At 43.4% G+C, this 14776-nt stretch overlaps 1 protein-coding gene across 1 annotated transcript; it reads right to left on the bottom strand.

Moving 5' to 3' along the window:
- Positions 1-1906: 1906 nt before the first annotated feature.
- Positions 1907-13367, bottom strand: LOC121570752 (adhesion G protein-coupled receptor E2-like). Its single transcript, XM_045221011.1, has 21 exons — positions 13331-13367; positions 12945-12983; positions 12251-12628; positions 11791-11928; positions 11107-11256; positions 10701-10826; positions 8597-8743; positions 8297-8334; positions 8109-8189; positions 7669-7698; positions 6791-6974; positions 6327-6434; positions 5887-6062; positions 4246-4437; positions 3921-4127; positions 3516-3751; positions 3346-3412; positions 3155-3246; positions 2815-2974; positions 2388-2450; positions 1907-2236 (listed from the first exon to the last, which is right to left on the bottom strand). The coding sequence occupies exons 1-21, from the start codon at positions 13365-13367 to the stop codon at positions 2189-2191; spliced, it is 2697 nt and encodes an 898-aa protein (XP_045076946.1). The 3' UTR covers positions 1907-2188.
- Between the last annotated feature and the right edge of the window lie 1409 nt (positions 13368-14776).

The raw sequence follows: 14776 nt of genomic DNA, 5'->3' as shown, positions 1-14776 counted from the left end.
CCCACAGGGGGTATGAAAAAAAAAGAATGTATGCACTGTAAGTCGCTCTGGATAAGAGCGTCTGCTAAATGACACAAAAAAAAAATATTAAATTAAATATGAGTCCAGCTGTTGTTGTGCAGGATAGAGATGAGCTTGCTGCTCTCTGTGACTGCTTGAAGTAGACAGACGGGGAGGCAGGAGTTTCTGATCTGGGACCCAAGCTGACCGCCTGTGATGACCCCACAATGTGATAAGGCCCCTGGCAACCAGGACCCCTAGCAACAAATCGGTGGCCAGGGCCCTAGGTGTGAAGAGCCAGTTTTTAACCCCCCTGGCCTGCTTGGCTCCAGTGGGGGAGGGTAGTCTACTGCAGAAGTTAGAAAGTTACAGAGTTTGTTTCTCTGAGAGCGCTGTGAGATGGTGTGCTAAGAGTCACTGGCAGGGAATTCGTAACATATTGGTCATCCCACTGTATCACTAACTAACCCCCAGGCCTGTTGGACAGAAAGATCCACTACATCTCAGAGGCTTTAAGCATAATTACAGACTCATTATGGAAGACTTTTACTGAAATACTAAATCGACCTCTGCCCCTTAGGCTATGGAAAATATCACCCATCCAATTAAACAGCAAAGTAAAGCAATTACCATGTTAACCTATCCGCTCTTTTCAGATCTAAAGGAGTGCCTGGAGGATAGTTGAGGAGGACTGGGTATTGATTTGGAATTCAGTAAATGACTGCCCACTGGGCAAAACTGGTTGAATCAACCTTTAACCTAAATCCAATAACATGGTGCATTCTTTTTGTTGATTTCACGTGGAATTCACGTTAGTTGACAACTCAACCAAATTTCAATTAAACCTAGACTTTCAACTGACATCTGTGCCCAGTGGGTGATTTGTTAGCTGCCTGGCAACTTTGCATACTAAACACCCCCAGCCGCACTGCATCGATTTCTAACATGGTTTGGAGTTTATTCCTGACTATTTTGACAAAGTCTAACACATTCGAACTCAAAGAGCAAGACTGTTTACCAAACAGAGTTTCCCGGCTGACAGACCAGCACGACTCCAGCGAGCACTGCAGCTGTGTTCCCATGGTAACAGGCAAAGAGAATAGCAGCACTGTAACTCGGAGCAAAACACCCCACACCCAGCCTCCTCCTCCTCTTCTTCTTCTTCTTCTTCTTCTTCTTCTTCTTCTGTCCCCCTATTGTACTATCTTTCACTCCTGCTGCTGCATTCACCAGTCTTCGAATCTCCCTTTCTTTCCATCCATCTCTGTATGCCTCTATATCTCCTCCTCCCGTTGACTTTTCCTGCCATATATCTATCCATCTCCATCTTTTTGTCTTTCTCCCTCTCTCTCCCTAAAACCCCACCAGGTTTTCATTGTTTGTTAATCAATTGAATCATGGCTAGGCTGGAACAAAAGCCTGCACCCAATGGTATCTCGCCATCAACAGGAGAACTGCGTACTCGCTTTAACTCCTAACTCCAATGAGACCGAGAGCATTGATGATTAGGTGCTGTCGCCATGTGGTGAAAAGAGGGCATTACAATAGAATGCAAGTGCAGTACTGTCTGTCTATAACTGTGGTTCTCTTCCAGCTATTCTATTATAGCTCTGAGAGGATGCCCTCCTGTCCGCTCCTCACCACTCCTGTGCCATCTGTGTCTGGAAACCCAGTCTCTCTGCTCTCAAAACACTTCAGACTGCAGCTGCCTGAGACTTTCTTATCTGGGCTCAGCCACAGGGATTCCATTGAATAAATCATTATTGTCCCTGAGGGACAATCCAATGGTAAATGCTAGACTCAAAGCAGGTAGAGATGCAGTTATTTATTTATATAAAAACAACTGCAACCTAGACATTTTCATTTGTTTATTTTGCACACAGGTAATTATGCTGTAACTACTGTGTACATAATTGATAAATATGACATTCTATAAATACATTTGCAGGATAATAAAACATTGTTTTAAATAGATAAAGGAAATATTAGTCATTACAAAAGGTCAGGCTGTGTCATCTGAGTCATTAGCATCCATAAAAACCCACCTCTCTCTCTCGCTCTCATACTTAATGTGTACAGTGTACATTGAAAGATATACCGTGGAGGCCCACGGTGCTGAAATGCTTTGAAGGTCTGATGGTAACTTATCATGTTGCTCTCATCCTGGCTGTGTTCCTTTGTTTTGTCTCTATTTGCCAGCCTTGTCCAGGTCTTCAGAGACTGAAGGTGCTCCTTTCTGTTGGAAAAACAAGACCTCAACAGGTTAGCCTTTCTGTGGTAAAAGAATACCAGAGGGTCATTCAGTAACATTACATTCAGCCTGGAAAAAAGAGGAAGCCACACATAGATTTAAGAACTAGTGATGAGTGAGGAGGGTATAGACTTACCATAGAGTCTGGAGTAGAGGAGCTGGAAGAACAGCCCAGCCACTTCCTGTACTCATCACGTACCTATGATACAATACACAACACACAGAGCACACTGTAAAACACAGTAACACCTCCAGTACTACTTCCTCACCTTTCAAAATACAACACAACACTTATTATAAGTACAATATTATAAACATACCAAAACCATACAACATAAAAAGACACAAAGGGTGAGTTATCAGGAAGTTGTGGAGTATAGGGAGGGGAGGTTAAGAAGTATGATGGATTGTGGAGGGCAGACAGAGGGGAGATTAAGAAGGTGTGCGTGTTTGTGTGTGTGTGTGTTTGTGTGTGTGTGTGTGTGTGTGTGTGTGTGTGTGTGCACGTGTGTGTATGTGAGTGTGTGTGTGTGTGTGTGTGTGTGCTTGTGGTGTAGGTCTACCTCCTTGTTGAAGAGACAGTGAACGATGTAGAGGAAGGTGCCCTGCTGGGAGTTGAGCACGATGAAGAGGTACTTGAAGACCATGGTGGACTGGAAAAAGCCCAGCACCCAGGTACAACCCAGGATCACAAACTGTGCCAGGATCTTAAAGATGATCAGTCTGAGTGAGAGGGGGGTAGGGGTGGGGGGGTGAGAGATGGAATGGTGTAAAAACATCATATGGATTCATATGAAGAGACAAGAACACTAACACTACCACGTATTCCCATCGGTATCAACAAACATACACATTACATATGGTTTAGTTACTGTATGTTCACAAACATATGTACACACACACCTGGTGTCTTTGGACTGTGAGACATCACTCTTCATGTTGGCCAAGGTAGGTCTCAAACTCCAGATAGTAACACAGAACAATATCCAGTTCAGCTGTGGAAGAAGCATAAGGAGGTCAGTGTGTGTTTGTTTGTGTGTGTGTGTGTGTGTGTGTGCATGCATATGTGTGTGTGTGCGTGTAGATCCACTCACTGCTAGGACAGTACACACTGGCCCTAACACAGCCCAGGTAAAGTATTGTTCTGGCTTCAGCCAGCATCTGAAACACAGAAACAAATGAACATGTCTTGTAAGTGTGTGTTAGTGCAAGAGAGAGAATGTGTGTGTGTGTGTGTGTGTGTGTGTACACAATTTCTACTCACACTTTAGTTCCCCCATAGCCGTCTTGCTTCACCGCTGCAGACACGCCCACGATCACCAGGGGGATGCCATAGCCAATCAGGTAGAGGTATTTCTTCTGGAGGCCGTCCCTCTGGATGACCTGGATCCTGGAGAGTCTCTGGACCAGCAGGTAGAGCTGGAGCGCCTCCAGCAGCATCCACAGGAAACTGGCCACTACCAGGAAGTGGAGAAGACCTGCCATGATGGAGCACACCAGCTGGAGACAGAGAGGACTATGAGATAGAAATAAACACATGGACATGCTCACACGCAGAACCCAGCATGCACTCACACACACTCACACACACACACACACACACACACACACAAAAAGAGAACGAAAAAGACATGTACACACAAATGAACTTTCTTTCCTAACCCAGTACCTTGTGAGTGATGTAGGTGTAATCCAATAGGAGCAGCAGATGGGACAGGAAGAGGCAGAGGCAGAGGTGGAGGCGGGCTGTGTTGTTGATCTTAGGATTCCAGCTACACAGCAGGAAGGTGAGGATGGCCAGAGCAAAGAAGACCAGGCCCACAATCACACACATTCTGTTCACCCACTCTAGGAAGGGATTGTCCTCCGACACAGTCTGGAAGGATGGAGGCACACACATAAGGATGAAAACACACACACTAATGTGTGCACCAAAACACCAAAACACACAATCGCTCATACCCACACACACACCCACACGGCTGAGCCTGTACCTCCCCAGTCTGCATGATGAGGGCAAATGTAGAGAGGTGAGAACAGCTGCACACTGTGTAGTTCTCATCGGAGAACACGACCCAACAGCCGTCCACTGACCAATGCCTCATCTTCCCCTCTGTTCCATTCCCATATTCCACTCCTCTGTCCTTCCAGTACACACAGGTCATCAGGCCAGGCTCAGCCAACCTCTGAGACAGACAGACAGACAGACAGAGACAGAGACAGAGACAGAGACAGAGAGAGAGAGAGAGAGAGAGAGAGAGAGAGAGAGAGAGAGAGAGAGAGAGAGAGAGAGAGAGAGAGAGAGAGAGAGAGAGAGAGAGAGAGAGAGAGAGAGAGAGAGAGAGAGAGAGAGAGAGAGAGAGAAAGAGAGATAGATACAGGTTTAGATACTGATAGTATGCTATGAGGGATGGAGGGATGTATAGACAGACAAACAGATAGCCAGCTAGCCAGCCAGACAAACAGACAGAGAATATGTGAGTGTAGATGCCTCATAATGGAATGATTTTCTAGTGCTTCGCTACAGCTGACAGAGACAGAGAGTGGGGAGAGAGGGATAGGGAGAGAGGGAGAGGGAGAGAGAGAGAGGGAGATAGGGAGAGAGGGAGAGAGGATGAAGGAGAGAGGGAGAAGGAGAGAGGGAGAAGGAGAGAGGGAGAGGGAGAGAAGGAGAGAGGGAGAAGGAGAGAGGGAGAGAGGGAGAAGGAGAGAGGGAGAGAAGGAGAGAGGGAGAAGGAGAGAGGGAGAAGGAGAGAGGGAGAAGGAGAGAGGGAGAGATGGAGGAGAGAGGGAGAGAGGGAGAGAGGGAGAAGGAGAAGGAGAGAGGGAGAAGGAGAAGGAGAGAGGGAGAGAGGGAGAGAGGGAGAAGGAGAGAGAGAGAGAAATAGAGAGTTAGACAGACAGGCAGGCAGGCTGGCATACACAGACAGACAGGCATTTATTTGCTTGTATTTAATCAGGGGAGCACAATTGAGACCAGGGTCTCATTTTCAATGGTGCCTTTAGAACATAAAGTAAAATAATAATTGAGAAAACTACAAATAACAAGTACATTACATTAGAACATTACTAACATCACAACCCTCATAAACAAGTTATTAAAATCAATCAATCAAAAACAATTGCACACCTCTGTGAATTGATTTATCATCAGGGTTTTAAATGCCCTAGTGCCACCAGGGAATCCAAATGTAATGAATTTGTGATTCCAAAAATGTGGAGCATGAAAACTAAAAGCGGATTTAACTCATTCCTTGGAAACCCGTGGAATCTGAAGTTAACCAACCCTGTGAACGGGTCTGGGATCTCATGCTTTTATACGTTAGCAACAAAGTTAGGTAATTTGGAAGCTTATGTAGTAGGGCTTTGTAAACAAAAAGGGAGTAATGAATTGATCTACGGGACATTAATGGGGACTAGCTAACCTTTTGATACAGGATGCAGTGGTGAGTATTAAATCTGTCACCAGTAATAAAACAAATGGCGCTATGGTAGATGGCATCCAAAGTTGTAAGAGTAGTGGCTGCTGCAATCTGGTAAATGGCGTCACCATAATCAAGAACTGGCAGGAAAGTCGACTGTACAATCAGACAGACAGACACACAGACAAACAGACAGACAGACAGACGACATACCCTCTTGTGGTGCATGGTGAAGTTGACAGGCTCAGAGAGCTGGGTGTGGTTGATCTTGGGCAGTGTGGCGGTGATGACATCAGACAACATCTCTGTGTGGTTTTCTGTCTGCAAGAAGCTAGCGCCCAGAAGGCTCTCCATCCCACTGACTGTCAGGAATACTGCTGATGCTGTACCTAGGGACACAGAGTAGGGGGCTGTCGTTAAATAACACTCAGAACCTTCATCGTCATCATCACCCCCGGAATAGTCATCATCACCAACACCACCATCATCATCAGAATCATCATCATCATCATCGCTCCCGCAATAGTCATCATCACCACCATCATCATCAGTATCATTATCATCAGTATGATTCCCATAATAGACATCATCATGGTGATATTCTTCATTGTCATCTTAATCACCACTATACAGTTGTGTCTGGTCTATCTCACCATTATTGTTTCTGGCCAGAGCCTGTAGGTTGATGTCCATGGTGTTTCCCCTGGCTGAGAGGGAGGAGGTGTCTGTACTGTTGGCCTCGATTACCTGCAGACTAATATCTAACATACACATTTACAGTACAAGTATTATTTTATATGGGGAGAATGAGGGAGAGAGTATGTGCAGTGGTGGAAAAAGTACCCAAATATCATACTTGAGTAAAAGTAAAGATACTTTAACCGAAAATGACTCAAGTAAAAATGAAAGTCACCCAGTAAAATCCTATTTGAGTAAAACTCTAAAAGTATTTGGTTTTCAATATACTTAAGTATCAAAAGTAAATGTATTTGCTAAAATATACTTAAGTATCAAAAGAAAAAGTAAAAATATAAATAATTTCAAATTCCTTATATTAAGGATGGAAAGGTGGTAGGGGCTGTATGTAGGTCCATACTGTGGTAATGGTTCTTCTTACCCAGCTCAGGTGTCTGTATGCTTTTGTTGACCCCGCCCTGAGAAGGGTCCACTAAGGCATTCACCAGGAGCTCTGAGATCTTCAGGACCACACTGCCAGACTCCCCGCCATCCTTTCCAGCCCCACTCCACACCTGGCCTGTACTGGCCTTCTGCGCTGAGATGCTTCCAACTCCGGACACCTTCTAAGGAAATGGATAGATGGATGAATTTATGAAATAATAGAGGAATTAATTATTGAATTAATGAACGAGCATGGTTTCATGCACACAATAATGTGATTATTGTGGATAGTCTGGTTAATATAATAGTTCGATTAAAACGTTTACATGCTTTGCAAGAAGAACGATTTCCCTAATAATCCTGTTTACATTGACACATCTGAGATCAGGCTACGGATGGGCCTTTTGATAAATGCAGGAAATCGCCAATCAAAATAAACGTTCTACCACAGTAACCATGTTAATTTTGCGAAGACTATTGGATTCTGAGTTCGGACATGTGTATGTCCGAACTTTAATTTATAAGACGCATCATTTCAGTTTTTGCGAACTCACTTCACTCGCATATAAGATCAAATACACCGCTGGAACGCCGATTAAGCTGTTTACGTGTCCTAATAATGAGAAAGATTGCTCACAAAACCAGGTGTTTTAATCTGCGTATGCTTACTTCAATTATGACCTTAAGATAAGCAGAGTAAGGTGTTTAAATGACTAATGCCATACTCGGCCTTCTGCCATAATCAGTTTAATATCAAATTATTAGTGTGCATGTAAAGGTACTCAATGATAAACATACTGCCTTGACTAAAACAAACTAACCCTACTCCGATTATTATTACTTAAAACATGAGACAGAGTTGGAAGGGGGCATTACCAGGGCTGTGGAGAGGCTGTTTGTCACTGACTGAGGAAAAAATAAAATGGGAGAGAAAGAAGGGACAGAAGAACGGAGGGAGAGATACAATGACATAAGTTAGCATGTGGAGACATAAAACAGGACCCTCTGGGTGGGGAATAGAACTATGTACTGAAACCTGACCCATATCGAAATGATCCACTAAGTGGTGCCAGAGATCAATGAATGAGCATGTCAGTGGCCGTTTGTATCAAGCATCTCAGAGTAGGAGTGCTGATTTAGGATCTGTTTAAACTTTTAGATCACATAAATAAAATTACATGGACAGGGGGAACCTGATCTTGGATCAGCACTCCTACTCTGAGAGACTAGATACATATGGCCCAAGGTCTACAGAAGTGTCTAGAATAGATAGTAAGAGCTAGGGGTTGTTTCTGGACTGGGCTAGTTGTACTGACCCCCTCTGATAGGACGATGTCAGGGTTCTCCCTCAGCTGTTGGTTCATCTGGTAGAGGAAGTACATCTCCTTAGACTGGCCCTGCAGCGGGAACACAGATACAACATCAGCACAACATCAAAACAACATCAGCATGTCAACATCAACACAACCAGATTCTAAAGCCCTGTGTGTTTCCAACCACTTACCTCTGGGGGAACTATGGAGGCTATAATGTCATCAACACCTGTGAGGGGAGAGAGAGAGAGAGAGAGAGAGAGAGAGAGAGAGAGAGAGAGAGAGAGAGAGAGAGAGAGAGAGAGAGAGAGAGAGAGAGAGAGAGAGAGAGAGAGAGGGAGAGAGAGAGAGATAAATAAATAAAGAGAGAGGAGAGAGAGAGAAAAGAGAGAAAATAATATATCAAGTTCCCATCTGATCTCCCAAGCATTTCACTACACTGGACCTCTTCTGTACATAATATATTTCCAAATAATACAAGTATGACTCACTATCACACACAGTGACATTAGTTTCCCACAGTACTCCAGTGGAGGAGAAGTATCCTTCCACACAGGAACAGTGGAAGGTCCCCGGTGCATTGGTACACACAGAGTGGAGACCACATAGACCAGGGGTGTCAGCACACTCATCTATGTCTGCAGGGAGAAACACACACTCACAGGGATATACACACATACTGTAACGGATATACAGTCGTGGTCAAAAGTTTTGAGAATGACACAAATATTAATTTTCACAAAGTCTGCTGCCTCAGTTTTAATGATGGCAATTTGCATATACTCCAGAATGTTATGAAGAGTGATCAGATGAATTGCAATTAATTGCAAAGTCCTTCTTTGCCATGAAAATGAACTTAATCCCCAAAAAACATTTCCACTGCATTTCAGCCCTGCCACAAAAGGACCAGTTGACATCATGTCAGTGATTATCTCATTAACACAGGTGAGAGTGTTGACGAGGACAAGGCTGGAGATCACTCTGTCATGCTGATTGAGTTAGAATAACAGACTGGAAGCTTTAAAAGGAGGGTGGTGCTTGAAATCATTGTTCTTCCTCTGTTAACCATGGTTACCTGCAAGGAAACACGTGCCGTCATCATTGCTTTGCACAAAAAGGGCTTCACAGGCAAAGATATTGCTGCTAGTAAGATTGCACCTAAATCAACCATTTATCGGATCATCAAGAACTTCAAGGAGAGATGTTCAATTGTTGTGAAGAAGGCTTCAGGGCACCCAAGAATGTCCAGCAAGCGCCAGGACGTCTCCTAAAGTTGATTCAGCTGCGGGATCGGGGCACCACCAGTGCAGAGCATGCTCAGGAATGGCAGCAGGCAGGTGTGAGTGCATCTGCACGCACAGTGAGGCAAATACTTTTGGAGGACGGCCTGGTGTAAAGAAGGGCAGCGAGGAAGCCACTTCTCTCCAGGAAAAACATCAGGGACAGACTGATATTCTGCAAAAGGTACAGGGATTGGACTGCTGAGGACTGGGGTAAAGTCATTTTCTCTGATGAATCCCCTTTCCGATTGTTTGGGGCATCCGGAAAAAAGCTTGTCCGGAGAAGACAAGGTGAGCGCTACCATCAGTCCTGTGTCATGCCAACAGTAAAGCATCCTGAGACCATTCATGTGTGGGTTTGCTTCTCAGCCAAGGGAGTGGGCTCACTCACAATTTTGCCTAAGAACACAGCCATGAATAAAGAATGGTACCAACACATCCTCCGAGAGCAACTTCTCCCAACCATCCAAGAACAGTTTGGTGACGAACAATGCCTTTTCCAGCATGATGGAGCACCTTGCCATAAGGCAAAAGTGATAACTAAGTGGCTCGGGGAACAAAACATCAACATTTTGGGTCCACGGCCAGGAAACTCCCCAGACCTTAATCCCATTGAGAATTTGTGGTCAATCCACAAGAGGCGGGTGGACAAACAAAAACCCACAAATTCTGACAAACTCCAAGCATTCATTATGCAAGAATGGCCTGCCATCAGTCAGGATGTGGCCCAGAAGTTAATTGACAGCATGCCAGGGCGGATTGCAGAGGTCTTGAAAAAGAAGGGTCAACACTGCAAATATTGACTTTTTGTATAAACTTAATATAATTGAATATAAGTGATCTAAAAGGAAATGTGTATCCTAGATCAGCACTCCTATTCTGAGACACTTTGTGAATACAGGCCAAGAATCGCCTAACACCATTATCTTATCCTAGACCTAGGTTGTGTCCCAAATGGCACCCTATTCTCTTTATACAGTAGTGCACTTCTTTTGACCAGACCTGGTCGAAAGTAGAGCACTACATAGAGAATAGGGTGCTATTTGGGATGCAAACCTAGTCAATGCCCCATGATACAGTATGTTAACGACAACAGTAGTGAGACAACACAGTACCTCTACAGGGGTTGGTCTTGCTGGGGTCTAGGACTGGATTAAATTAGCGTAAGTTAGGTGTAATGATGCAATGCAGTTGTTATCCATTCAATATGTCAATGTTGTACCTGTCCTTATATAAATAAATGGTTTATATTAAAACATTTTAAAAGTTTAATCAGATTTATCACAGGAAACTAGTGTCAGTGCTGTTCAGAGACCTTGACAGTTGAAGGGTCCGTCAGGCTTGCATCCCTTGTAACAGGTGCAGGTGTAATTTCCTTGTGTGTTTGTACATTCACCGAAACCACCACAGACCTTCTCAATCTCCACACACTCATTCACATCTGGGGAGACATAGATTTAATACACCAATATTTACAAAGTTCCACAAATCAAAGTGTGGTTTGCACACAAAACTAGACAACGTTAAGGTATATTATTTTTTGTGTCTTTTTTAAAATCTTGCTTACACAGGAGGCAGCAGGAAAATTCACACGTACATATTCACAAAGTTAAAAACAGCAAAAAATGCAGGTATGTTATTCATAGCAGCCATGAAATTCAAACTCTGGCATCATGTCATTGATATGATTGGTGCAGTAGGTGTATGTGTGATAAACCCACCTGTGCAGGGGTTGCGGGACGGGTTGAGTGCTAAGGCTCGGTCTGAGGGTGCGAACCCCTCGAGACAGCTACAGTTGTAGGCTCCTGGTAAATTAGTACAGTTGGAATGCGGACCGCAGAGATTAGCAGTCTTCGCACACTCATTGATATCTGTTGGGGAGAGTTAGGACAGGGTTAGAGGCTATGTTCTACATCAAGGGTGGGTTGATTCAATGCGGCCTGCAGTGGATTGTTTTTTAAGAAACACTTTTTTTGGGGGGGGGGAATAGAAGAACGGCTTCAGTGTACACATCTTCAAATAACCACCTTTTTTTCTGTCCTTGAAATTAATTTTGACTAACGAATCTGCCGTTGAATTTCTGAATCCTGATGTGGGCCTTGAACCAAAAAGTGTGCCTACCCCTGTCCCTGTTCTACACACACACACACACACACACACACACACACACACACACACACACACGATAAATCAACCAGTTTAAACAATCCAATTCCAATTTGTGACTGCCTATTTTTATTTCCATGTGAGAAGTGCAGTGTACTGTACCGGTGGGTCTCTGCTGAATGAACAACCATCATACTGTCTTAACTGATCAAACAGATATAACCACACAGTCCGTGGGCATAGCTCCTAAATAGCACCCATTGCTTGAGTTAAACTGGATTACCCTGCGGCACTTCTACCTTGGCAGCCGTAGGATTCGTTTGTGGGTAGATGTGTTGGAGGTATCTTGTATCCAGAGACACATTCACAGCCTCCATTTTTGGTCGTACTGCACTTTGCAAGGGGACCACAGGAGCCTGCTACACAGTTCCTATGGTCTGGACAGAGAGAAGAGACACACAGAGAGTCTACTTTAACAGTCTACTATTTTAGGTTGGAGCAATGAGACGCAAAAGCAGGTTCACTTCAAGTCAAATATAATGTCTGTGTGACCTTAACAGATTGACTGCTTCAAAAACAAGTAGCTTGCTTTATGCTTTACAACTTTTTTACTATACACCAATCCATCAATTAAACTTCAAAGATAAAGTGCATTTAAACAGCTCAATACACTTAACAGTTAAATAGACAATAACATGTGTGGTAAGAGTACTGTACAAGTCATATAAAAAGCAGGGGATTTCTATACTCGCTACTCACATGTCACATAACCCATGTGATTGATTGGGTGGTTGTTCACTTGCTTGTACACATAGAATCCTCCAGAAGAGCAGTAGATCACTTGAATAGCTACATTGTAATTACAGCATCCACCCACGTTTCCACATGCGTAGCCCGTTGTTGGAGTCTCTGACTCAGACTGAGGATGTGTAAAAGTCAAATACATGGGATAATATACCCCGCCGTAATAGAGTGGGGCACATACTGAAATGACGGTGTCCCCTCCGATCCCAATGTAGCGCACCCATATGTTTGTTCGCTGTATGTCGGTATTGATGGGGAAGCCAGGCATAGAGAAAGAGGTGAAAAGATAGTTACGTCGAGGCTCATCCAGAGCCGTGTAGCCATCACAGGAACCTGGGTGGAAGAAGAAGAAGAAGACAATAAAAAATATAGCTGCAATGCCAGGGTTTAGTTATGGGCCATCAGGAGAAATTGGACACATTGCCCTAGGACGAGTTACTGCTGTACTGTTAACCACGCTTGCCAAATATCAGAACTCAAAATCAAACTGATCAGATAGAATAAAAATAAGAACATGCAGGGGTTATAGAACTTCCCACTGGGCAAAGACATCAATTCAACATCTATTCCATGTTGGTTCAACGTAATTTCATTGAAATGACGTGGAAACAATGTTGATTCAACCAGTCTGTGCCCAGTGGGTACTTACCAGCAGGATAAGACAAAGTCCCAATGATGAACAGAGAACCTGAAAGGAAGGAGAGGACACAAAGTCAAGGGCAGACAGTAATACTACATGGTGATCATTTGGGATAAAAGACTGAAATATCAGTCCACTCACCCAGGAGTAGAGACAGAGAACAGTAGCTCATCCTGACAGATCCCTCTTCCAGCGCTGAATACAAAGAATACCCTCACCCAGTCTAACCCATACGTACATCCCAAGAAAAACATCACAATTTGCACACCATCCAAAACTCTGTTATCAGAAGGTTTGAGACTTATGCAAATTCTCTGGTTAAGGTTTGGATACAAACCATCTTAACAAAACAAAGTGAGGGAGACGATGGCTGAGGTCAGAAGTTATTCTCTCACTGATGGCAGGGAGTGGGGAGAAAGGGATGTCATCCATTTTGAGGCCTGCTCTGCGGTAAACGCTTAAGTAGCATAACACAGCCTCAGACAATCACAACAGGCAACTAAATGTGGCTTTGCAATTCAGAAGCCATATAAGGATTTTTTTGTAATCTCTGGAAATACCCAACCATCAAGCCTAGAGATATTATGCTTGTGGTGTGGCTTGACCATAGATCAGATCTTGTCGTTGTTAGCCTACTGTAATTAAAATGCATCTTAAAAAATGATGATCTCTCACAGTAGCCCACTTTGCCCTTATAGCCTACATGACAAAATAAAACTGGATATGAATGTTGGACAATCAACGAACAGGCCTATATGGTGAAGTGAGTGCTATAGGTTCCTCACACCACCAATATTCTCTCAGTCACACAGCGGTTATTACCGATGGAATGGAGGCAATGATGTGTATAAACCTTAGATGAATCCCGGAGGCTGATTTGAAGCCACTTTGCAGCCATTTTTGTGCTCCTCCACCACTGTAAAAAAGATTTTGGAAGATATACAGTAGAAATGCATTTATGAATGTATACATTCGTTTTTGCCAAGTATATTCTATTACAGACACCCTAATGCACATTTTAAATTACATTATGTGAACTGAACATACTGTATATATAATTTTTACAAATAAAAATATATATTTTTCCCTTAAAGTAAAACATTTTGAGAGCACTAATGTTACTGTCTCCACTACAACAACAAAATACTTACATTTAATTACTGTACAATTCTATTAATTCCTATGGAGGACAGCTCCTTCTGTGGAGTAGGCCTACCAATATGGCAGCCAGTAGCTTCATAGCCTATAATTGGCCAATACATAGCATCAGCAATCCAGGGTTTATATACATCATTGGATGGAATCATGTGCCCTCTGCCTCCCACCAATTCATTTGTTTCATTCTGTGAGTTTGTTTTGTGATGTTTATCAATTCCCCTGCAAAATATATAGGCCTGTCAGCCGTAATGCATTTACCGTTAATCCCTGTCATTTCGCAGTCATCTACAATGTTAGCTACAGAATTGTTAACGGGATATGTGGTGCTCCATACCCATTGCAGCATGGCTAATTGAAAGCAAGGAATTTTTCAACTAACCTGTTCTTGTCGATACTTTCTTTGTTCTCGATTCGGCAAAAAGTGTATATTATAAATGTCCGTGTCCAGTTGCAGGTGGTTCTCGAAAAGCTAGAGAATATTCAGAAATATATTAAATCCATGTTTTGTATCAAGTGAGAAATGCCTTTTGCGTGTGTAGATCTTTGTTTTGGTAGCACTGTGTGACGCGCTGTCATCTACTTCTACACTTGGCCACGGCCGCATCACATAGAAATGACTTGTTCCTGCAAAGATGTTTGGAAATGTAAGATGTCTGGCTGCTAAAATGTCAAGGGAACTTCTC

The sequence above is a fragment of the Coregonus clupeaformis genome, chromosome 7 (assembly GCF_020615455.1).
Source record: "Coregonus clupeaformis isolate EN_2021a chromosome 7, ASM2061545v1, whole genome shotgun sequence".
In the NCBI taxonomy this organism is placed as follows: domain Eukaryota; kingdom Metazoa; phylum Chordata; class Actinopteri; order Salmoniformes; family Salmonidae; genus Coregonus; species Coregonus clupeaformis.
The sequence above is the reverse complement of the archived record's forward strand: the minus strand, read 5'-3'. Positions and strand labels throughout refer to the sequence as shown.